A 23,900-nucleotide genomic window follows, 5' to 3' on the forward strand; every position below is an offset into this window, starting at 1 on the left:
TTAAGAATTATACCAAAATTCCTCTGCCTTTGTTTTATAAATGGAACAACAAAGCCTGGATGACAGCACATGTGTTTACAACATAGTTTACTGAATATTTTACACCTACTGTTGAGACCTACTGCTCAGGAAGAAAAGATTTCTTTCTAAATATTACTGCTCGTTGACAATGCACCTGGTCAACCAAGAGATGTACAAGATTAGTGTTGTTTTTTATGCCTGCTAACACAGCATTCATTCTACAGCACATGGATCAAGGAGTAATTTTAATGTTCAAGTCTTACTACCCAAGAAATGCATTTTGTAAGGCTATAGCTGCCGTAGATAGTGATTCCTCCGCTGGATCTGGGCAAAGTAAATTAAAAATCTTCTGTTGTGGATTCACCATTCTAGGTTCCATTAAGAACATCCATGATTCATGGGAAGAGGTCAAAATATCAACATTAACAAGAGTTTGGAAGAAGTTGATTCCAAACCTCATGGGTGACTTGAGGGGTTCAAGACTCCAGTTGGGAAGATAACTACAAATGTGGAAGACACAGCAAGAAAACCAGAATTAGCACTGGAGTCTAAAGACGTGACTGAATCCTGCAGTCTCATGATAAAACTTGGATGGATGAGGAGTTGCTTCTCATGGATCAGCAAGGAAAGCCTTTTTTTGTTTTGGGGTTTTTGTTGTTGGTTTTTTTTTTGGAAAGTTGTTTCTTGAGATGAAATGTGCTGGTGAAGTTGCTGTTATAATTGTTAAAATGACAAGAAAGGATTTAGAATATTTCATAAACTTAGTTGATAAAGCAGTGGCAGGGTTTGAATAGACTGACTCCCAATTTGTTTGTTTTGTTTTGTTTTTGTTTTGTTTTGTTACAAGGACAGAGAGAGTCAGAGACAGGGACAGATAGGAGCGGAGAGAGATGAGAAGCATCAATATTCAGTTTTTCGTTGTGATACCTTAGTTCATTGATTGCTTTCTCATATGTGCCTTGACCGTGGGCCTTCAGCAGACCAAGTAACCCCTTGCTCGAGCCAGCGACCTTGGGTCCAAGCTGGTGAGCTTTGCTCAAACCAGATGAGCCCGCGCTCAAGCTGGCAACCTCGGGGTCTCAAACCTGGGTCCTCTGCATCCCAGTTCGACGCTCTATCCACTGCGCCACCGCCTGGTCAGGCTGACTCCCAATTTTGAAAGGAGTTCTGTGAACAAAATGCTATCAAACAGTATCACATGCTATAGAGAAATTATTCATGAAAGGAAGAGTCAATTGCAGCAAATTTCATTGTCCTGTTTTAAGAAATTGTTGCAGCCACCACCCTAAGCAGTCATCTGCCATCAACATTGGGGCAAGTAAGACCTTTCACCAGCAAAAAGATTATGACATGGCCTGATCTTTGGTGGCGCAGCGAATAGAGCATCAACCTGGAACACTGAGGTTTCCGGTTCAAAACCCTGGGCTTGCCTGGTCAAGGCACATATGGGAGTTGATGCTTCCTGCTCTCCCCCCCCCCCCCATTCTCTCTGTCTCATTCTCTCTCTCTCTCTCTCTCTAAAATAAATAAAATCTTTTTTAAAAAGTTATGATTCACTGAAGGCTCAAATGATTTCTTTTTTTTTTTTTAAAGCAAAGCCATGGTTGGTGACCTTTTTTTTTTTTTAATTTTTTATTCATTTTAGAGAGGAGAGGGAGAGACAGAGAGGAGAGACAGAGAGAGAGAGGGGGGAGGAGCTGGAAGCATCAACTCCCATATGTGCCTTGACCAGGCAAGCCCAGGGTTTCGAACCGGCGACCTCAGCATTTCCAGGTTGACGCTTTATCCACTGCACCACCACAGGTCAGGCCTCAAATGATTTCTTAACAGTATAGTATTAAAAATATTTTATTAATAGATTTTTAGAGAGAAACAAGGATTAGTTCCTACATTCATTGGTTGATTCTTCTTTATTAATATTTTTTGTTTATTGATTTTTAGAGAGAGAGAGAGAGGGGAAGGGAAAGTGAGAGAAACATTGATTTATTGTTCCACTTAGTTATGCAGTCATTGGTTGATTCTTGTATGTGCCTTGACTGGGCGGTCAAACCCATAACCTTGGTATATTGGGACGACATTCTAAACCAGTGGTTCTCAGAGTGTGCGCCAGGGCTCACTGGTGCACTTTAGAATATTTCCAGGTGCACCCTTATGGTATTTCAGAGAAATATGTGCCTGTTGGGGACCAAGAAATCAACATGGTTTTTGGAGTTTAGATTTTGGGGGGACAGGTATGGGAAATTGTCTGCAAGCTGACAGTCTGCCCAACCCCCTACCTCACTTGTCTGATAAGGTTGCAAAAGTCTGTTAAGCTGTGGTGCTGGATTGTTTACACTACCCCCATGTTCCCCAGAGAGACTGGAGGCAAGTTTCTTCTATCCTTTGGTGTAAAGTTAAGATGATATGTATGGTGGGGGTTTTCTGCAGTCAATTCAATTAAGAGTTAAAAAAGAGGAATTCTTCAATGTATTGATGAGGAAATGAGAGTTTGCCTTTCAAATAATATATCCAAACATTGATGTAATTGCTAGGACACATCAGGCTCAGTTTCTCATAAACACAAGAATGAAAAAACTTAACACATTTGTGCCTGGACCTGCCAAATTTACTAAATCTTACTAAGAATGTATCTATATATATAAAAAGATAACTTTTTTGTCTTTTTTTATTTTTTAACCCCTCTTTTTTACGAATTCTAAAAAGCATAACAAAAAAATATAACATGTTTTTTAATGTCAGAGTAAATTAATTTTATTTATTTAGTTTAATTACCATAAAAGCACGCTTGGACTTTCTATTTCTTTCTTTAATATTTGACTTAATTATTATAACATATTTCTCAGAAATTTGTATATAGTGTGCCTACAATTATTAGTAGGATTTAAAATGCACCCCGACTTCAAAAGCTTGAGAACCAGTGCTATAAACATTTGCAGCCATAGCAGTGATAAAGTATTTATAATTAAGAAATATGCACTTTTTTAGACAGAATGCTATTACACATTTATAAACTGCAGTATAGTGAAAATATAACTTTTATATTCACTGGGAAGCCAAAAAATTGGTGTGACTTTCTTCATTGCGATGTTTGCTTTATTATGGTGGCCTGGAACTGGACATGCAATATCTGAGGTATGCTGATAGGAAAAAACATAAGAAACCATATGATAGAAGCCTAAAGGAAATGGGCTTCACACAACTCCTTATTTTACACTGTCTCCAAACTAGCATGAGTAGAACTCTTAAAGACAAATATGGGGTACTAAGATACAGTGTCATCATAGACCCTCCATGAGCACAAGGCTTTGGGCACTGAGACAGCTTAAACCTTGAGGTAGTTAATAGTTACTGGGGCCTGGTTTAAGTGGCTGTAAACGTCCTCTAGTCTGGGTCCATTCCCACAATTTCTAAAGCCATGGAAAACGTCTCTTTCAGTAGCACAGGGCTCATTATCTAATATTTCCTTTCAGTTTGTGGTCTTTGGTGCAGTACTAGTTGTTGAAAGAACGGTTGACAGCCAAGCATCTGGAAACAGCAGGGGTTAGTTTAATTATCTTGCCTAATGCTCTGTGACCTGTTTCTCATTTCCTCTGTACTCTTTTCTGGTATTTATTCATCTCTGTCTTTGGCACACATTAAAATAATTTACTAATCACTATATTTTAGCCACTGTCCTGAACATTTTGCTCATTCAGGCTTCACACTATCCTTAGGACATATGCCTATATCCCTATATCTCTATCCCAACAGAGAAGTTATGCGACTATCTAAGGTCACACAACTAATAACAGGTAGCAAAGCCAGAATAAAAATTTAGGTAGTCTGGGATCAGAATTTTATGATTAAGTCACTCCCACTGTAGGCAGAACTATCAGCGCCATCCTTCAGGAAGGTAGGTGGTTAAAGATGAAACTAAAAAGTAGCTTTTCTGAGACCCATTCTTGACTGTTTTATTCTCCCAAACCCAAACTATAGAAGAAGAACACCAGCTAGTTTGAACCTACTTCCTTACTTACTTGAGTTGGGTGTTAACTTTGTTATTTGTGGTCTTCTGCCCTGGCTATGTCAGTGTCTATTGAGGATAATGGACCCCAAACCAAAGGTAGGGATTCTCAAAAGTAGTAGATGCCAAATTTCAGAGCATTCATGTTCAGTGTTGAGTTCTGGATTCTAGAGAGCACAAGACTTCTGTTGGGGATTACAAGTGTCTGAGGAGGAGTGCCCCTCTAACTTTAGAGCTTTTTAGTTTTTAGGGAAGTCACTCATGTTGGGGTTCAAAATTTAGGACTCCTACTTCTCTGAAAGTGCCCATTTTCTGAAAGTCACTGACGCAGGCTCTGGGCACTGAGAGGTAATTAAGACAGGAGGTCTGTCTTAATACATGATATAGAGCATCGTGTTGCCAGTTGTGGAAGAGTGTTAAGCAAAGATGACCTGTCTGGTGAAGAGTATGGAGGGCTGCCTGAAAGGTTTTCTGGAAAAAGCTGGTTCCAAGAGCTTCAAAGTGAAGTATTATTTATGTACTAACCCAATATTTGATATTAATTCTCTACTTGGCACTGGAGCTACATTGGGCAATAACACTGTCTTTACAAAAATTATTAGAAGAGGGAGAAGGCAGACAAAATAATACATTAAAAATGTCAAGTAGTGGTGATAAGTGCTCTGAAGAAAAGTAAGGCAGAATAAAGGCAAGAGAACAAGTAGGGAGGGATGTGCTAAAGGGAGCACCTCTCTGAGGAGGTGATTGTTCCACAGAGACCTGAAGGAAGTAGGATGAAGCGGAGTAAGCTGGAGCAGCAACCCAGCGATTTCCAACCAGTGTGGCCCAAGAATCTTTTAAAGGATGCAATACCTGACTGGTCAGTCAGGGGCACTGACCTCTTTTCCTTTAAATTATCAAAATAATTACAACATCCAACACAGCAACAGCTGTCATTGTGAATGAATCAAAATTATTTATTTTTTTTGATGTGCTACAGAGTTTTACTAATAAGTTTCTATGTGCCATGAGATGGAAAAGTAAAAAAATCTCTGCATTAACCAAATTGATCCCACATCCAAGTGGGGCAGCCCATTCTCTCAGAGTTCTCTCAGAGTATTCTCAGGGGCGGGATGGCCCTGCCATACTGTTTGCCTTACTTTAGGGTCCAGAGTTCTAATGACTGACACTGCTCTCTGTAATAGCCCCTAGGTGGTGGGGAAATAAGCCAGCAGGAAAGCTCAGGGCACAGTTTTCTTGGGGCACTTAGTTGTTTGTGCCAGGGAAAGTGGTTCACCTTGGTGTTTCCACCCTGCTTACAGTGCTTTCTTCTTTTTTCTTTTAGTTTGAAGGATGACCTCTAGGAAGAAAGTGTTACTGAAGGTTATCATCCTAGGAGATTCTGGGTAAGTATTTCTCATAAATTCGAACTGACAAATTGGCTTGGATTTAAACTTCAACTTAGAACCCGTGTAGTTCATGCTGACATTGCCACTTCCTTCTCTAATTGCAGTGGCATTAGGGCTATTCTGGGGCTCAGCAGAAATTTGAATTACTCCTTGTTATGTAACTGTATGTTTTCTGATTTTTGGCATGATTTGGAGAGAAGGGTGGCTATTTGACCTCAGCTAAAAATAGTTGCATGGAATTCCTTTTTTCCAAACTGCTTAGACTAGGGACTCCTATTTATGTTGATTGGTTTCTGTTGGCTTTGTGCCTATTAGATGTGAGTTTGGGGTATGCTATGCAGTATCTTCCTATTGGTATGCCCATTTCAGGCCTATATTTGAAAGAGCCTTGGAATAGAGAACTCGGTTATGATCTGACTTGACTTCTGAAATGAACTATGAAAGTTTAGACTTTCTGGAGACTACTTTTTTTTTTTTTTTAAGTGAGAGAGAGAGACAGGAGAGGCGAGAGATGAGAAGCATCAAGTTGTAGGTGTGTCACTTTAGTTGTTCATTGACAGCCTTGGGCTGAGGCTAGAGACCATGGGATCATGTTGCTGATCCCACACTCAAGCCGGCAACCCTGCACTCAAGCTGGCAACCCTGCACTCAAGCTGCAAGCCTGTACTCAAGCCACGAGTCCATGCTCAAGCTGGTGACCTCTGAGTTTTGAACCTTAGACCTCAGCTTCCCAGGTCAGTACTCCACCCATTGTGCTACCACTGGTCAGGTTAAGGCTACATATTTAAAAAAATAATAAATTAAGGCCCTGGCCGGTTGGCTCAGCAGTAGAGCATCGGCCTGGTGTGCGGGGGACCCGGGTTCGATTCCCGGCCAGGGCACATAGGAGAAGCGTCCATTTGCTTCTCCACCCCCCCTCCCTCTCTGTCTCTCTCTTCCCCTCCCGCAGCCAGGGCTCCATTGGAGCGGAGATGGCCCGGGCGCTGGGGATGGCTCCATGGCCTCTGCCCCAGGCCCTACAGTGGCTCTGGTACCGGTGGAGCGACGCCCTGGAGGGGCAGAGCATTGCCCCCTGGTGGGCAGAGCGTCGCCCCTGGTGGGCGTGCCGGGTGGATCCCAGTCGGGTGCATGCGGGAGTCTGTCTGGCTGTCTCTCCCCGTTTCCAGCTTCAGAGGATTACAAAGAAAAAAGAAATAGAAAAAAAAATAAATTAATACTAATAGTAAATATAGGTGTGCCTTCTTATTCCAAAGATCCCTGCCCTTTAAAAAGGCAGAGATTTTTCTACTTTGCAGTTTGTTTTTTTATCACCTGAGGAGCCTCTTAAAAGTTAACATTTGCCCAGACTAGTGGGGTAAAGCCTGTTTGACGGCACTTAAATTCTCATTCTCACTCTCTCCTGCCCCCTCCCCCTCTTTTGCGTCTCTTCCTCTAATCTTTCCTCTCTCTTCCTCTCTCCAACTCACTCATACACACACACTCTCTTGGTGATTCTGGTGTGCTGCCAGGATGGAAAGGTACTGCTTTTTGGCCTGTGTTACCCGGACTTTCTTGAAAAGAATCACCAGGCCCTTGTTGGACAGATTTCCCAACTGCCTTTCTGGGAATTCTGATTCAGGTGGCTTGGGTTGGAGAACACTGCCGTCAGCTTTATCTGTACTTTCAGATCATCTGCATGTGAAAATGAATGTGCTCCTTTGTGGGAAGGAAAGGTGTTATTGGCCATAAGGAAGGCTTTTGCATTATATTCAGCCTGTCCTGCCTAATGTCATCACCACCCAAAATCACACATTGCGTCTTGTTTAATTGTATTACTGAAAAACATCTCTGGAGGAACATACTTGGAGGTAGATTCTGGTATGGTGGAATATTGGTGCTTTTTCTCTTTCGGATTTGAAACTTGGAAGAGTAGGTTGGCTGTCAGTGTCATATGTGTCTCTTGAAGCCAGAGGCTTTCTCTTGCTGTTCCTTTCTGGGACTGAATAGCAACTACTAAATGGAGAGACACCTAAGACAGCAGAGATATTTTTGGAGAGCATTTGCTGGCATCCTTCTGGAAGAGAAAAAAATAAGTTCTACCTACTGAGTTGTCTGTTCCAAAATTTACAGGCAGATTATATCATCTGTACCCTGTGTTTTTATCCCAGGAGAAAAGACAGCCTCAAATGAGCAATACTGGAAATTTTGCTCTCTGCCCTCTGTTGTAAGCTCAGTTCTTTGTTCCTCTTCACAGCAGGCAGGTTCCTTCAGAGCTTCAAGTCTCAGAATCAGTTTCACTCCCTTCCTGGTTGATTTATACTTACAGTTTTTCTCCAATTCCAGGGTCGGTAAGACTTCACTCATGAACCAGTATGTGAACAAGAAATTCAGTAATCAGTACAAAGCCACAATAGGAGCAGACTTCCTGACAAAGGAGGTGATGGTGGATGACAGACTAGTTACAATGCAGGTAAGCACACGTCTCAACTTTACCAACCAGCTTTGTTAGTTCATCGAATCTTAACCCTTTTTTCATGTCTAGGCATTTTCCCTCCTTGTTCTTCAAGTCCCACTGTGATATTCACGGTTGCCTATAGGTGGTATTGACAGATAAAATACAACACATCAAGTATGTACCAAATATAGCATGAGTCATACTAAAATTTTAACTGGACTTTGTTTTCTGTTTGTTTTGTTTGCTAAATTTAAGATAGGTTCCTTGTATTTCTAAAATGTCTAACTTTTTTTTTTCTTAATATTCTTGCCTAGTGCTTTAGACCAAAAAAATCTGTGTCTCTCCTAGATTCTTACAGCAGTCATTAAATAGAATCCCTGCTTTTCTGGCTTCTTGTAATCTGTCCTGTCCGTAGTTGTGTTTTTATTAAGCATATCTTTTTTTTTCATATATCAGCTTAATTTTTCAGGAGCCTGACCAGGTGGTGGTGCAGTGGATAGAGCATCAACCTGGGATGCAGAGACAGGTTCAAAACCCCGAGGTCACCGGCTTAAGTGCAAGGTCATCTGGCTTGAGCACAGTCAGGGTTGCTGGCTTGAGCTTGGGATCATAGACATGACCCTATGGTCTCTGGCTTGAGCCCAAAGGTTGCTGGTTTGAGCAAGGGTTCACTGGCTCAGCTGGACGCCCCCCCCCCCCCCGTCAAGGCACATAGAGAAAACAATCAGTGAACAACTAGAGTACCAGATCTACCAGTCTTCCTGTCCGTCTGTGACCTTCTCTCTCTCTCTTTCTCTCTCTCGCCTTAAAAAAATTTTTTTCAAGTGCTTCCCTTCTAGTAGTTAGGATAAAATAACAGATTCATTAGTCCTGCCCAGTGGGCACAGTGGATAGAGTGTCGTCCTAGAGAGCCGAGGTTGCCAGTTTGAGCCCAGAGTCACCGGCTCGATCCTAAAAGCACTGACCAATACGAGAAGCAATCAGCGGATGCACAACTACATGGAACAACAAGTTATTGCTTCTCTCTCTCTCTTGCTTCATTCCCCACGCCTCTCTCTCTCTCAAAAAAAATTACAGATTCCTTATATGACTTTTTTTTAAATAAAAAAATTTTAATTAATTTTAATGGGGTGACATTAATAAATCAGAGTACATATGTTCAAAGAAAACATCTCCAGGTTATCTTGTCATTCAGTTATGTTGCATACCCATCACCCAAAGTCAGATTGTCCTCTGTCACCTTCTATCTGGTTTTCTTATATGGCTTTTTGAAAGCCTTCACATTCTGGCTACAAAACATTCTTCACTCGCCTGACCAGGTGGTGGCACAGTGGATAGAGCATCAGACTGGGATGCCGAGGACCCAGGTTCGAGACCCCAAGGTCGCCAGCTTCAGCGCGAGCTCATCTGGTTTGAGCAAAGCTCACCAGCTTGGACCCAAGGTCGCTGGCTCGAGCAAGGGGTTACTCGGTCTGCTGAAGGCCAACGGTCAAGGCACATATGAGAAAAGCAATCAATGAACAACTAAGGTGTTGCAGCAAAAAACTAATGATTGATGCTTCTCATCTCTCTTCATTCTTGTCTGTCCCTATCTATCCCTCTCTCTGACTCTCTGTCTCTGTTAAAAAAAAAAAAAAAAGAAAAAAACCATTCTTCACATTCTTCACTCATGCCAGTTCTTCCAGATCATGTGCACATGACTCCAGTGAGGGTGTCCAGGGGCTTCCAGTGAGACCCCTTTGTCACACATGCACCTTTCCTGAAATCTCCAACTAATTTTAGCCTGATGTTATCTTTTTTTTAAAATTTTTTAAAAATTTATTTTATTTATTCATTTTAGAGAGGAGAGAGAGAGAGAGAGACAGGGGGGAGGAGCTGGAAGCATCAACTCCCATATGTGCTTTGACCAGGCAAGCCCAGGGTTTCGAACCGGCGACCTCAGCATTTCCAGGTCGGTGCTTTATCCACTGTGCCACCACAGGTCAGGCCATCTCTCTTTTTTAATTGATTTGAGAGGGAGAGAAACACACTGATATGTTCCACTAAGGCACACATTCATTGATTGATTCTTGTGTGTGCCCTGACCCAAGATCGAACCTGCAGCCTTGGTGTATCAGGACGACGGTCCAACCAACTGACCTACCCAAACAGGGCCCAGGTGATGTCTTGAAACTCCTACCTCCAGAACAGTTATTCCTTTTCATATTAAAATGATGTCCCTGGATGCCTCAGTCCTTAGAGACAAATACAGTTCTTATTCCAAGAATCAAATTTACTGAAATGTTTGAATGATACAGGTTACAGGTAGGTTTTACCTGTGTTGTTCTTGAGATGTAACATGTTTCCAGAGGGTAAGGACTCGACACTTTCTTGATTCACACCTTCAGGACACAGTTATTGTGCATCTCCCTTCCTCACCTTCCCCACACATGCACATAGAGATGTTCAAAATATAACTAATGTTTAAAGAAGCCAAGCTTGAGTAAAGGAAATTTCCAGGTTACAGGAAAGAAGAGAGAACTGAAAGTTTGTGATAAGCTCAGGGGCTCCTGCTATGGTGATTTGCAAATTTATAACAGGGACTTGAGTTTTATCAGTTAGCAGAGACAGAAGATGTGACTGCTTAAGGTGGGGGAGCTAGAACTGAGAATCCCCTGGGACACACATGCATGCACACACTTGGCTAGGACCTTGGAATGGTGTGAGAACAGGACCAAACACCTCAACCAAAGAAAGTGGCAAAGCTTGAATGTGAAATATAGGCATGGGGCTTTGCCTCCTTGTTGGAGAATCTCAGTCTCACTGTGCTCATGTGTGCATTTTGCGTTTATACTCTGCATACAAATCTTCGGAAGAATTTAAAATAAATGCTGTCACTCATGGCAGAAACAAAGATTATCTTACACTCTAAGGCCACTTATAACCTATGGGCAGAAGGTGAGCTCATAGCCAGATGAGGAAATAGTGTACCACAAAAAAATGTTCACAATGACTAGGACTTTTGAAAAAGGAATAGAAACCATAATGAAGAGATACTATTTTAAAAATGAGGATATGGAAAACTTAGAACTTCAAGAAGTGAAAAAATAGTCATTGAAATAAACTAAATGAACAGTTAAACTGCAAATTAAAGAAGCTGTAGAAAAGTGAACTGTAAGAGCTAAGCAGATTTCTTGAAGGAAACTCAAAAAGCATTACACCAAGAGCAACTAGAGAGAACAGACATTACTTTTTAAAAGAACAAGAGTTAGATATATGAGTTCTCAGCAGAAGGCAGAAGGCTGCGGGTAAAGAATTTACGTGTGTGTGCTGTTTCCTGTACCAGGAGAAACAGACCTAGATAACCGAGCTGTGGTTTCGATGGTTTGGGAGCTGATTTAGAAGTCAGAGCCCAGCCCCTCTAGGGTTGGGACCATGATATCATACTAGAGCCCACACACACCACTAATCTGGGATTCTGGAGTGCTGTACTTTTGGAGTGAGCACTTTCTGGAGACAGGGCACTGAGTGGAGTCTAGAAAAGGCAGGAAAGAGAATGTAATCCTGAAAGATTGAAACAAAAGGCTGGCCCTTATGCTTTTGCATTCAATTTAAAACACTTGAAATAAATAAAAGTAAGTGAAAACCATCATCTCTGAACAAAGGCATCATCAACCCAGATATTGAGAGATCCTCACATATTTTTCAAGGGCTTTTTTTAGCAGCTAACAATAAAATATAATTAAAATAAGAAAACAAGCAAGAACCAGTGTGTGTGTGGTTCTTATATATAGACACACACACACTTTAAGTGAGAGGAGGGGAGATAGTGAGAGACTCCCACATGCACCCTGACCAGGATCCACCCAGCAACCCCCGTCTGGGGTTGATGTTCAGATCAGCTGAGCTATTTTTAGTACCTAAAGCTGACATGCTTTGGACCAACCCAGCTATCCTCAGCCCCCAGGGCCAATGCTTGAATTAGCTGAGCCACTGGCTGCGGGAGGGGAAGAGAGTGCGAAGGGGGAAAGGGACGGACGGGGAGAGAAGTGGATGGTCACTTCTCTTGTGTACTCTAACCGGGAATTGAACCCAGAATGTTTATATGCCAGGCCAGCACTCTATCCACTGAGCCAGCCAGCCAGGGCCCAGAAAATATGTTTAGCAGCAGATAAGATACCCCATAAGAGAGCTGAAAGGAACAATGGTGGAAAATATAAGGTAAAAACAGGATTCAGTAAGTAGATCATACCTATTTTTAATCAATCTTAGAAGAGAGAGAATAGATCAAATATAGTATTTGCTGAGTATTGAGCTGGCAGGAGATGCAGGTTTATAAACAAATTTACAAAGAGTGGAAAAGCTGAAGCAGAAAATTACTACTTTCTAAGAGGAAAGAACCAAGCACCAAGGTGATAGTGTTGGCCCTGAGTAAGATGAGGGTTGACTTACATTGAGCTTTTTTCAAGGGCAATGTGGTTATTGTCACTAGACAGTTGGGCACAGGACAATGGTATGTTTCTTCAGTTGCCCAGCTGCAGTAGGTCATAAAAATTATCTCAATTGATGGCAGCTGTTTCACAAGGTGGAGGCAGCTTAGCTGGTGGGTTCTTGCTCCTCTGTGTCTGTAAAACAGACTCAAAACTAGGTTAGGAGATTATATTAGGAATGAGAGATAGGCCTTTTGGCTTATTTTCATTTTTATATTTTTAAGTGAGAGGAGGGAGAGGTAGACAAATTCTGACATGTGCCCTGGCAGAGATCCACTCAGCAACCCCCCCCCCCCCCGCCCCGTCTGTGGCCGATGCTTGAATCATCCATGCTATTTTTAGCACCTGAGGCTGACACTCGGACCAGCTGAACCACTGGCTTTAGGAGGGGAGAAGGGAGAGTAGTAGTAGGAGAAGGAATGGCAGAGAAGCAGATGGTTGCTTTGCCTGTGTGCTGTGACCAGAAATTGAACCTGGAATGTCCATATGCTGGGTCACTAAGAATTTTCCAGAACTGATACGGCACCAATCCACAAATCCCAAGAAGCCCAAATTTCAAAAAGGATAAATTAAAAAATCTTCACGAATCATAACGATTTTCTTTCATTATTTATTTATTTATTTTACAGTGACAGAGAGTCAGAGAGAGGGATAGATAGGGACAGACAGACAGGAACGGAGAGAGATGAGAAGCATCAATCATTAGTTTTTCGTTGCGACGCCTTAGTTATTCATTAATTACTTTCTCATATGTGCCTTGACCGTGGGGCTGCAGCAGACCGAGTAACCCTTTGCTCAAGTTAGCGACCTTGGGTCCATGCTGGTGAGCTTTGCTCAAACCAGATCAACCTGCGCTCAAGCTGGCAACCTCTGGGTTTCGAACCTGGGTTTTCCGCATCCCAGTCTGACGCTCTATCCACTGCGCCACTGCCCAGTTGGGCACGAATCATAATGATTTTGAAAAGAAAGAAAGGACTGACTTGAAAACAGCCAGAGGAAAAACATGACCGTGAATGGCACAGCATTTCCGTTGACTGTCTACATTAATAATGGAAACCAACAGGTAATGAAATATATTCTCAAAAAAACTGTCAGCATATGCCTGACTGGTGGTGATGTAGTGGATAGAGTATCAACCTGGAATATTTAAGTCCCAGCTTAAGCGCAGGTCACCGGCTTGAGTGTGGGGTCATAGCCCCGCCGTCACTGGCTCAGCTGGAGCCACCGGGTCAAGGCACATATGAGAAGCAATTCATGAACAACAAAAGTGCCACAACTATGAGTTGATACTTCTTATCCTCTCCTCCCTTTTTCTCCCTTCTTCTCTCTCTCTTTCTCTCAAAAAATAAAAACCTGTCAGCATAGTATTCTGTCCTTATTGACAATATCTTCCAAGAATGAAAGTATACATCTTTAAGTTCTAGAAGCAGAAATTCTTTTTTTTTTTTAAGTGAGATGGACACTTGCATGTGCCCCAACCAGGATCTACCCAGCAACTCCCATCTGACCTGTGGTGGCGCAGTGGATAAAGCGGCGACCTGGAAATGCTGAGGTTGCTGGTTCGAAACCCTGGGCTTGCCTGGTCAAGGCACATATGGGAGTTGATGCTTCCTGCTCCTCCCCCCCTTCTCTCTCTGTCTCTCTCCTCTCTCTCTCCTTTCTAAAATGAATGAATAAATAAATAAATAAAGTAAAATAAAATCCTATAAGTATCTTATTTCAGTATAAAGTACCATTTGAAATTTTTCATCCTAAGTAGCAATAAGTATTATATAATTATTAATAGAACTATAAGGATATCATATCATGACATTTTAGAAGCAGAGCCCATCATGTAGAAAATATTTGTACCACACATTCTTAATTTATTTTTTGATTTTTTTAATTCAGTGAGAGGAGAGGAGGCAGAGACAGACTCCTGAATGTGTCCGGATCGGGATCTAACCGGCAAACCCACTAGGGGGCAATACTCTACCCATGTGGGCTGTTGCTCCATTGCTTAACAACTGAGTTCTCCTTAGCACCTGAGGTGGAGGCCATGGAACCATCCTCAGTGCCCAGGGCCAACTTACTCCATTCGAGCCATGGCTGCAGGAGAAGGTTTGGAGAAGCACATGGTCTCTTCACCTATGTGCCCTGACCGGTAATCAAACCCAGGACATTCACACACTGGGTCAATGCTCTACCACTGAGCCAACCAGCCAAGGTCACAGATACTCTTTATTGTATGTATGTGTGTATGTATGTATGTATGTATGTATGTATTTTTGTGAGAAAGAGAGAGACAGGAAGGGAGAGAGATGAGAAGCATCAACTGACAGTTGTGACACTTTCGTTGTTTATTGATTACTTCTCTTACATGCCTTGACTGGGGTACTCCAGCTGAACTAGTGATCCTGGGGTCAAGCCTCTTGGGCTTCAAGCCTCTAGCCCCACACTCAAGCTGGTGAGCCCGTGCACAAGCTGACAAGCTCAGGGTTTCAAACCTGGGACCTCAGCGACCCAGGTCAACACTCTATCCACTGTGCTACCATTAGTCAGGCTTTCTAGTGTATATGTATGTATATGTATTTTAGCGGGAGAGAGATGAAAAGCATTAACTCTTAGTTGTGGCACTTTAGTTACTCATTGACTGCTTCTTATACATGCTCTGTCTGGGGCAGAGAGGTAGGTTCCAGCTGAGCCAGTGACCCGTTGCTTAAGCCAGAGACCTTTGGGCTCAAGCCAGCAACCATGGAGCCATGTCTGTGATTCCACACTCAAGCCTGTGAGCCCATGCTCAAGCCAGCAACCTCAGGATTTTGAACCTGGGTCCTCATCCTCTCAGGATATATGCTGTCTACTTTACCACTACCTGGTCAGGCTCTCTGTTGTATTTAAATAGTAGTTTGTCCGCGGGAGGGGAGGATGAATTTGGGGGGGACACTAGAATCTATGTAAACATAATAAATTAATAAATAAAAAAATAGTTGTTTGTCCTTGACCTGTGGTTACACAGTGCATAGAGTATCAATCAACCTGGAACCTTGAGGTCACTGGTTGAAACCCTGGCTTGCCTGGTCAAGGCACATACAAGAAACAATCGATGAACAGCTAAAGTGAAACAACTATGAGTAGATGCTTCTTGCTCTCTCTCCCTCTCTAAAACTCAGTAAATAAAATATTTTTCATTGGCCTGACCTGTAGTGGTGCAGTGGATAAAGCGCTGACCTGGAATGCCGAGGTTGCTGGTTCAAACCCTGAGCTTGCGTGGGCAAGGCACATATGAGAGTTGATGCTTCTTGCTCCTCCCCATTCCTTCTCTCTCTCTCTCTCTCTCTCTCCCCCTCTCTAAAATAAGTAAATAAATAAAAATAATTTTTATTTATTTTTAGGTGAGGGGAGGGGAGATAGTGAGGCAGACTCCCGCATATGCTTTGACTTGGATCCACCCAGCAACCTCGAGTACCGTGCTGTCTTTAGCACCTGAGGCCAACACTTGGGCCAACTTAACTATTCTCAGTGCACAGGGCCAATGCTCAAGCCAATTGAGGCACTGGCTGCAGGAGGGGAAGGGGAAGAAGGAGAGAAGAGGTGGGGGAGAAGCAGGTGGTTGTTTCTCCTGTGTGCTTTGACCGGTAATCCAACCTGGGACATTCATACTCCAGGCTGACGCTGTCCACTGAACCACTGACCAGGACCGATAAATAAAATCTTAAAATTAAAAAATAAACAGACCCTGGTCAGTTGGCTCGGGTAGAGCGTCAGCCTGGCAGGTTAAAGTCCCGGGTTTGATTCCCGGCCAGGGCATACAGGAGAAGTATCCATCTGCTTCTTCATCCTTCCCCTTCTCCTTTCTCTCTATCTCTCTCTTCCCCTCCCGCAGCCAGGACTCCCTTGGAGCAAAGTTGCCCCGGGCGCTGAGGATGGCTCTATGGCCTCTGCCTCAGGCGCTAGAATGGCTCTGGCCACAACTGAGCAATGCCCCAGATGGGCAGAGCATCATCCCCTGGTGGGCATGCCGGGTGGATCCCGGTCGGGCGCATGTGGCAGTCTGTCTGACTGCCTGCCTCCCCGCTTCTGACTTCGGTAAAGTAAAATGAAAAATTTTAAAAGTAAAATAAATAAACAGTAATTTGTTACATTTTACTCTGAAGTTATTGAAGCATGTAACTGTAAGTATAAAATTATGGAGAGGCTGACAAAAATTAGGTTTTAGCTAGAATGTGGGTATTATAGTGAATATTCTCAAGCTGGCAGTGGGAATATATTAGTGTTGCCTTTTATAGAGGCTACCATTTTGCTCTCCATTGTTGACCACGTGCAATCTAGCATGTCTACCTGTGGACACAAGAAGAGAAATATAAGAATGCTTATTTCATTCTTGTGTGTAATACCTAAAAACTGCAAATGACTTAGAAGACAAGGGAATAAAGTGTAGTATATTCAGGAATGGAATGCTACATTGTGTTAACTTCTAGAAAAGAAAAAAGGTTGCAAATGATGTACAGGGTCACATTAAGTGAGACAAATCTTCAGGAGCTATTTATTTCTTTGGTGGAAGAAAAAGGAATATTGTGAGGAAGAGTTAACTTTCTTTGAAAAAAAACCTGACAAACTTGCAGTGTTAATATTTGTTACATTAGAGTATTTAGGTGTAATTTGAATGTAGATAATAAAATGTTTCTATTAAAAATTTAAAAAGACTGACCAATCAGTGGCACAATGGATAGAGCAGTGGGCTGGGACATGGAGGACCCAGGCTCGAAACCCATAGGTTGCCAGCTTGAGCATAGGGTCGCTGACTTGAGCATGGAATCATGGATATGACCCAATCGTCACTGGCTTGAACCCAAGGTCACTGGCTTGAGCAAAGGGTCACTGGCTCTGCTGTAGTACTCCGGTCAAGGCACATATGAGAAAGCAATCAATGAACAACTAAGGAGCTGCAACAAAGAACTGATGTTTCTCATCTCTCTCCCTTCCTGTCTGTCCCTATCTGTCCCTCTCTATGACTCTCTGTCTCTGTCATAAAAAATAAAAATAGAAATTTTAAAAGATCACAGTCAATCATAGAACTGTTCTATTTTCATTTTGAAGTTAAATAAATTTTGGGAATTTGCTAAAAATAACACACCCGCCAACCCCCATCTCCAACTTTTTTTCAGCTTTTTTTTTTTTTTTAATTTTAATGGGGTGACATTGATCAATCAGGGTACATATGTTCAGAGAAAACATCTCCAGATTATATTGACATTTGATTATGTTGCATACCCCTCACACAGTCAGATTGTCTTCTGTCACCTTCTATCTGGTTTTCTTTGTGCCCTTCCCCTCCCCCACCTCTCCCTCTCCTTCCTCCCCCTCCCACCATCACATTCTTGTCCTTGTCTCCGATTCTCATTTTTATTTTTCAGCCTTTTTTTTTTTTTTTTTTAACAGACAGAGAGTCAGAGAGAGGGATAGACAGGGACAGACAGACAGGAACGGAGAGATGAGAAGCATCAATCATTAGTTTTTTGTTGCGCATTGCAATACCTTAGTTGTTCATTGATTGCTTTCTCGTATGTGCCTTGACTGTGGGCCTTCAGCAGACCGAGTAACCCCTTGCTGGAGCCAGTGACCTTGGGTCCAAGCTGGTGAGCTTTTTTTTTTTTTTTGCTCAAACCAGATGAGCCCACGCTCAAGCTGGCAACCTCGGGGTCTCAAACCTGGGTCCTCGGCATCCCAGTTCAACGCTCTATACATTGCGCCACCGCCTGGTCAGGCTATTTTTCAGCTTTTTAAAAAAAATCTTTACTTTGCCTTCTCTGTGTATCTGAATTCCAAGTACTCATTTGCTTCCAACTCAAACGTTCTCACATAGTTCTCCTCTCGGGAGTCTATCCTAAAGAAGCATCTGAAATATAGAAAAGGCTCTGTATGTTACTATTGATTATTAAGTTACTTATAATTATGGAAAATTGGCAGCAGTGCTTTTGTAACAAAAAACAGGAATGCAGTTGTTTATTGAATTTGTTTTCTGAGTTTGTTGAGCAACACTAAAGATGTGAGTTGTTGCTGGGCAGGTGAATGATTATGAGAGAGTATGTGAGTGGTGTGTGGTTTAAGGGTTCAGCTACATAAAACCCTATAATGTTGGTACCTAGAGTAAGACATGAGCTAATGAAAATGGTCTCTGGGAAGATGCTAAGTATTAGGGTTTTTTCTTTTGCTTATCCAAATTACATGATAAGAGTGTTATCTCTGCCGTGGCCAAATAGCTCTGTTGGTTAGAACATTGTCTCAAAGCAGAGGTTGCTGGTTTGATCCCTGGTTAGGGCACATACAGGAAGAGATTGATGTTCTTATCTGTCTGTCTCTCGCTCTCTCCTTTCCTTTCTCTCTAAAAATTCAATTAACAAAAAAAGACTATTACTTATTTAATAAAAAATACTTTATTAGCTATATCCAAACCTGAATTTAAACTTCCTCCTTTTTTTAAATTAGGGGATATTTTATAGCTTTGTATTCATTTTGAAATATCCCCTAATTTTTTTATCTCTTTTTTTTTATCTTTATTATTTGCGGCTAAGTGTCTTTTTGTCGCCGATAGCTTATTGGTTGCTTGCGTAACTGTACTAGCCAATGGGGTGAAGTTGCCACGGCTGAATGCAAATTGAGCGGGTCAGGGGGAAGGTGAACATTTGTTTGCATTGGCAATCATCTGTTTTACATAAAAACTACATCTTAACGTAATTTCTTTTAAGAATGCCTCCTAGAAAATACAGCACTGAAGAGGAGAGAAAAGGAGCTAAAGCTGCACAAAAACGGCTTTCTCAACAAAAAGAATCCACTGAGCAGAGAAAGACAAGGCTTGCTTCAGTCGCAGAGCAAATGCGTCTTTCTCGGCAAAATGAGACTGATGAGCATAGAGAAACAAGGCTTGCCTCAGATGCAACACAAAAAAGCCTGTCTCGACAAAATGAGTCCCTTGAACAAAGGCAGGAGAGAAATGCAAAAAAACACCTTTGCACAAATCATTTTAATTACAATTTATAATATCTAGAACAGCGGTCATTTCGTATGACCGCCGGGCTTTCTAGTTTTTTTTATACAGAGACAGAGAGTCATCGAGAGGGATAGCTAGGGACAGACAGATAGGAACAGAGAGAGATGAGAAGCAACAGTCATCAGTTTTTCGTTGCGACACCTTTAGTTGTTCATTGATTGCTTTCTCATTTGTCCCTTGACTGTGGGCCTTCAGCAGACCGAGTAACCCCTTGCTCAAGCCAGAGACCTTGGGTCCAAGCTGGTGAGCTTTACTCAAACCAGATGAGTCCTTGCTCAAGCTGGCGACCTCGGGGTCTTGAACCTGGGTCCTCTGCATCCCAGTCCGATGCTGTATCCACTGCGCCACCGCCTGGTCAGGCCCTATTTTCTTTTTATAGCAGTAGTTGTCTCTCTCTCCTTTCCTTTTTCCCCTTTGCTTTGGTCCTGTTTTATGAGCAAAGGCCCACTTGCCACTCTGAGAGATACATTATCATTGTATAATGTTGGAGAACCAGAAACCACAAAGACATCACCAGCAATTCCTCTACTGGTTATCTACTGTTAGTAGAAATCCTATTTTACCTACTGTGTATGTACTTTGTTTATTTTATTGGGGGCAGTATTTAGTCCCCCCATGCTGTTGAGAGACAGATAGGATAATTAGACTTGAATTTGTCTTTATTGCCCTTTATTCTTATATCTAAGCCATCATTACACCCTTCTGGTTCTGTTTGAGTGGCTACTTCCTTTACCCAGTGGTTTGAGCTATATGCCACATGCAGACATTCACAACAACCTCCTAACTTCATTCCTCTGATCAGGGATGACCTTTGCAGTTGCCTGGGAATGGAGTGGGTTGCCAAGGTCAGGCTCCTGACTACCAGAAGTGTGGCTGAGTCTGGTCAACCACATCGTCATGTACTGATTGTGGGGACCATGTACATCAGAGGAAGAGGCTGAAGTGGGCTTCCCAGTTGCCCTTGGGGATAACCTTTTGGCTCCTGGGAATTACTGTTCAGCAGAAAGCTGAGATGTGCTCTCTGCCAGCACTAACACATAACCACATAGCCCTTTCCAACTTGTTTTTATCCTGGTCTATTTTTGGCTGACCTGTGAGAGAAAGTTCAGTCTGTGTAGTGGTGTTGCTCTGGTGAAGCTTCCTTAAGGTTTTTTTTTTAATTTATTTATTAAATTTAATGCAGTGACATTGATAAATCAGGGTACATATGTTGAGAGAAAACATCTCTAGATTATTTTGACATTTGATTGTGCTGTATACCCCTCCTCCAAAGTTAAATTGTCTTCTGTCACCTTCTATCTGTTTTTTTATGCTCCTCCCCTCCCCCAACCCCTCCTTCTTCACCCCCTCCCCCCTCCCCCCTCCCCCCACCCCCCACTCCTGTTGCCATCACATTCTTGTTCATGTCTCTGAGTCTCATTTTTATGTCCCTTCTATGTATGGATTCATATAGTTCTTAGTTTTTTTTCTGATTTACTTATTTCACTCCGTATAATGTTATCAAGGTCCATCCATGTTATTGTAAATGATCCGATGTCATCATTTCTTATGGCTGAGTAGTATTCCATAGTATATATGTATCAAAGCTTTTTAATCCACTCGTCCTCTGACGGACACTTGGGCTGTTTCCAGATCTTCGCTATTGTGAACAATGCTGCCACAAACATGGGGGTGCATTTCTCCTTTTGGAGCCGTTCTATGGTGTCCTTGGGGTATATTCCTAAAAGCGGGATCTTTAAGGGTTTTAATGCTACCATTTCCAGCCTTCTAGACAATAGTTAAGTTATGGCTCTGCTCCTGTTTGCCACTGTGTCATTTGTGCAAGTCCCCAAGAGTGAAACAACTGTCTGGAATTGGATATTATGTTTTGGGACTCTTTGAGAGGTGTTGGGTTTAAAACATTATGAGCTTTGTTTACCTTGGTAGTATAAGAAATGTGGACCCCGTAATTTCACCCTGTTTTTGCCTTTGTGCATATTTACATATTCTAACCAAGCATCATACCCTTATTTTATATAATGAGGCTCCTCCTACCTGAATTGGGAGTTTAGTCTGTGGCCTGAGTATGGTAGCATGTTCCCCAAGTGTTCTGGTTCACAGGGAGGCAAGTCTGACTGCCTAAGAAGGGCTTCTCAGAAGAGCCCAACTAGCCTTCTGTAGAATCTGGTTCTGGTTATAAAGCAGAACCAGCACGTATTCCATTTTGGCCTGAACCCTGGACCTCTGAGGGAGTTGACTGGTGATTTGGATGTAAAGTTGGAATTTATTTGGGTTATGAGGACAGTCCAGATTCCCATATTGTTCTAAGTGGTTTTCCTTCAAACAGACTGGATTCAACATTTGAAGACCAGTGTCAGCTGGAAGTAACTGCATGCTGCTCCTGGCCCAGTGCTGGGACGTGTCAGAGCATTCCTCAGAACACTGGTCATCTATCCAGGGTGACTAGGGTGGCCCAGTTAGAGATCTAGGGTAATGGGAAGATCCATTCTTGCTCGTGAACTTAGCATGGCAATGAATGATGCAAAGTTTTTTGAGCTGGTCACTAGTACCTGGTGTTCTTTTGATTAAAAGCTGACTTCCTTCTGTTCTCTAGAGCAGTGATGGGCAATCTTTTGAGCTTGGTATGTCAAAATTTGCCCAAAAACTGAGCATAACTTGGGTGGTGTGTCGCTTCGAGAAAAAAAACGTAATTTTGTGATATTTATAATTTAAATAACAAAATGTTAATTGTAATATATAACTGTATTTAATAAACCAAAACCCGATTATTTAACTTACCTGCTTAGTGACTTCTTTGTTCATCTGTCAGTCAGTTTCTTTTGTTGGTCTTGATATTATTTAATTTGTGCGGGGTGCCGTGAACTAAGATAAGTGAGGGGGAATTCTTTAACTAACCCCCCTATTAGTGACTTTTTTGTTGCTGAATTTCATTGGCTAAATCTTCAATTGAAGGTTGGTATTTTGTACACTTTAAGCCCAAGCAAGCGCTACTAACTTCATCAGTCTATTTCTTTTGTTGGTTTTGATATTATTTAATGCTGAGAATAAGGTCTCACAAAAGTATGTAGAGGGAAAAATTGTGAGTAAAGCCATTGCTATATTTTTCAGGGTGCTAAAAGTGTCTGGTTATCAGTTCCAGGCACTCCAAATTTCCTGTTTGTAGTGGCACTCCTCTTGATTCTCCAAGCGGCACCTTTCCAGATTCTCAAGCTTTGACCTCAAATCGACAAACACCTGAGCCCAGATGCTATCTGGAAATTCTGCAAGTTGCATCTTATGTAAATTAAGATGGCGGCCGCTATTTCTAATGGCGGGAAACGGCACCGTAGCACAGGCCCTCGCCTCTCCCCACCTCCCCCTCACTTATCTCAGTAATGATGGTCAATTAGAAATCCACGACACCCCAGAACAGTAGATTGGATGATGGTTGCTGTGGTTATGTGGTTGCTGGTAATGGCGATCACAGGGCCCCCAGAGATGCGTCCCCCGCAGCATTCTGCTGCTCCCTGCTCCGCTGGCTGGAAATGAGGTCAAAGATTCTGTAACGGCCTAACCGTAAGTCCCAGAACTAGACGCTCTGTGCCAGAGTTCTGTTGTTTTGGCGTACAGACCTCCGGCACGGAGTGTCTACACTACAGCAAATGTTTTATCCTCGGCTACTGCACCTGACCGTGCAGGAGCCGAGGTCCTTCTCGGCATGTGGCCCCATACTTCTCTAGTATGCGGCTGCATGCGGCCACGTGTCATCGAAAATGGCTACGCGTCTCAGTGCTGATAGGAGTGTCATAGGTTCGCCATCACAGCTCTAGAGTATGTTATTGTTGTCTTTTCCTTTATCTCTCTGTCAGGGTATTTTGTTTTTAAAATTGAGGTATAAATAAACATACTGATTTTTAAAAAATTCTATATAGTAAAAGGCATAGGTTTATATATATAATTTAGCAGTAAGTCACCTCCCTATGGTTCTGTCACCCCCCCCCAAAGTTCCCAGAGTATGTAAATGTTACGTTTATAATACGAATTTTATATAACTATCTACCACTGTGCCTACCACCTAGAGCAAGATAAAATATTTTCTAGCACCCCAGAGTTCAAACTCAGTATCACCCCACATAGAAACATGCGCTCAAACATGTCTGTTTGTCAGGGTTGTTTTGGATACTCTGCTGGTGAAATCTGTTTCCTGAATCCTAAAGTCTCTTGTCTGCGGGTGGCCCCAAAATCCATCTTATTTCCTCTCGCACCCCCCTACTTCTGGCGCTCTGACCCTAAGGAATACATACTTTGTTTCTCACAGATCTGGGACACAGCCGGACAGGAACGGTTCCAGTCTCTTGGTGTGGCCTTCTACAGAGGTGCTGACTGCTGCGTTCTGGTATTTGATGTGACTGCCCCCAACACGTTCAAAACCCTTGATAGTTGGAGAGATGAGTTTCTCATCCAGGCCAGTCCTCGGGATCCTGAAAACTTCCCTTTCGTGGTGTTGGGAAACAAGATTGACCTTGAAAACAGACAAGTAAGTGCTAAAGATGGTGGGAATCGTACAGGTGTGACT

The 23,900-nt window shown here is 42.4% G+C and overlaps 1 protein-coding gene across 1 annotated transcript in view; it reads left to right on the forward strand.

Moving 5' to 3' along the window:
* The window catches only part of RAB7A (RAB7A, member RAS oncogene family), an 82,600-nt gene that overhangs the window by 47,922 nt on the left and 10,778 nt on the right, over window positions 1-23,900 (forward strand). The window contains exons 2-4 of the mRNA XM_066247419.1: window positions 5,349-5,409; window positions 7,735-7,861; window positions 23,643-23,861. Of these exons, the coding sequence (XP_066103516.1) occupies window positions 5,357-5,409; window positions 7,735-7,861; window positions 23,643-23,861 (399 nt within the window). The 5' untranslated portion in view covers window positions 5,349-5,356. The remainder of the gene's footprint in view (window positions 1-5,348; window positions 5,410-7,734; window positions 7,862-23,642; window positions 23,862-23,900) is intronic.

Source organism: Saccopteryx bilineata, chromosome 11, assembly GCF_036850765.1.
Source record: "Saccopteryx bilineata isolate mSacBil1 chromosome 11, mSacBil1_pri_phased_curated, whole genome shotgun sequence".
Taxonomy (NCBI): Eukaryota; Metazoa; Chordata; class Mammalia; order Chiroptera; family Emballonuridae; genus Saccopteryx; species Saccopteryx bilineata.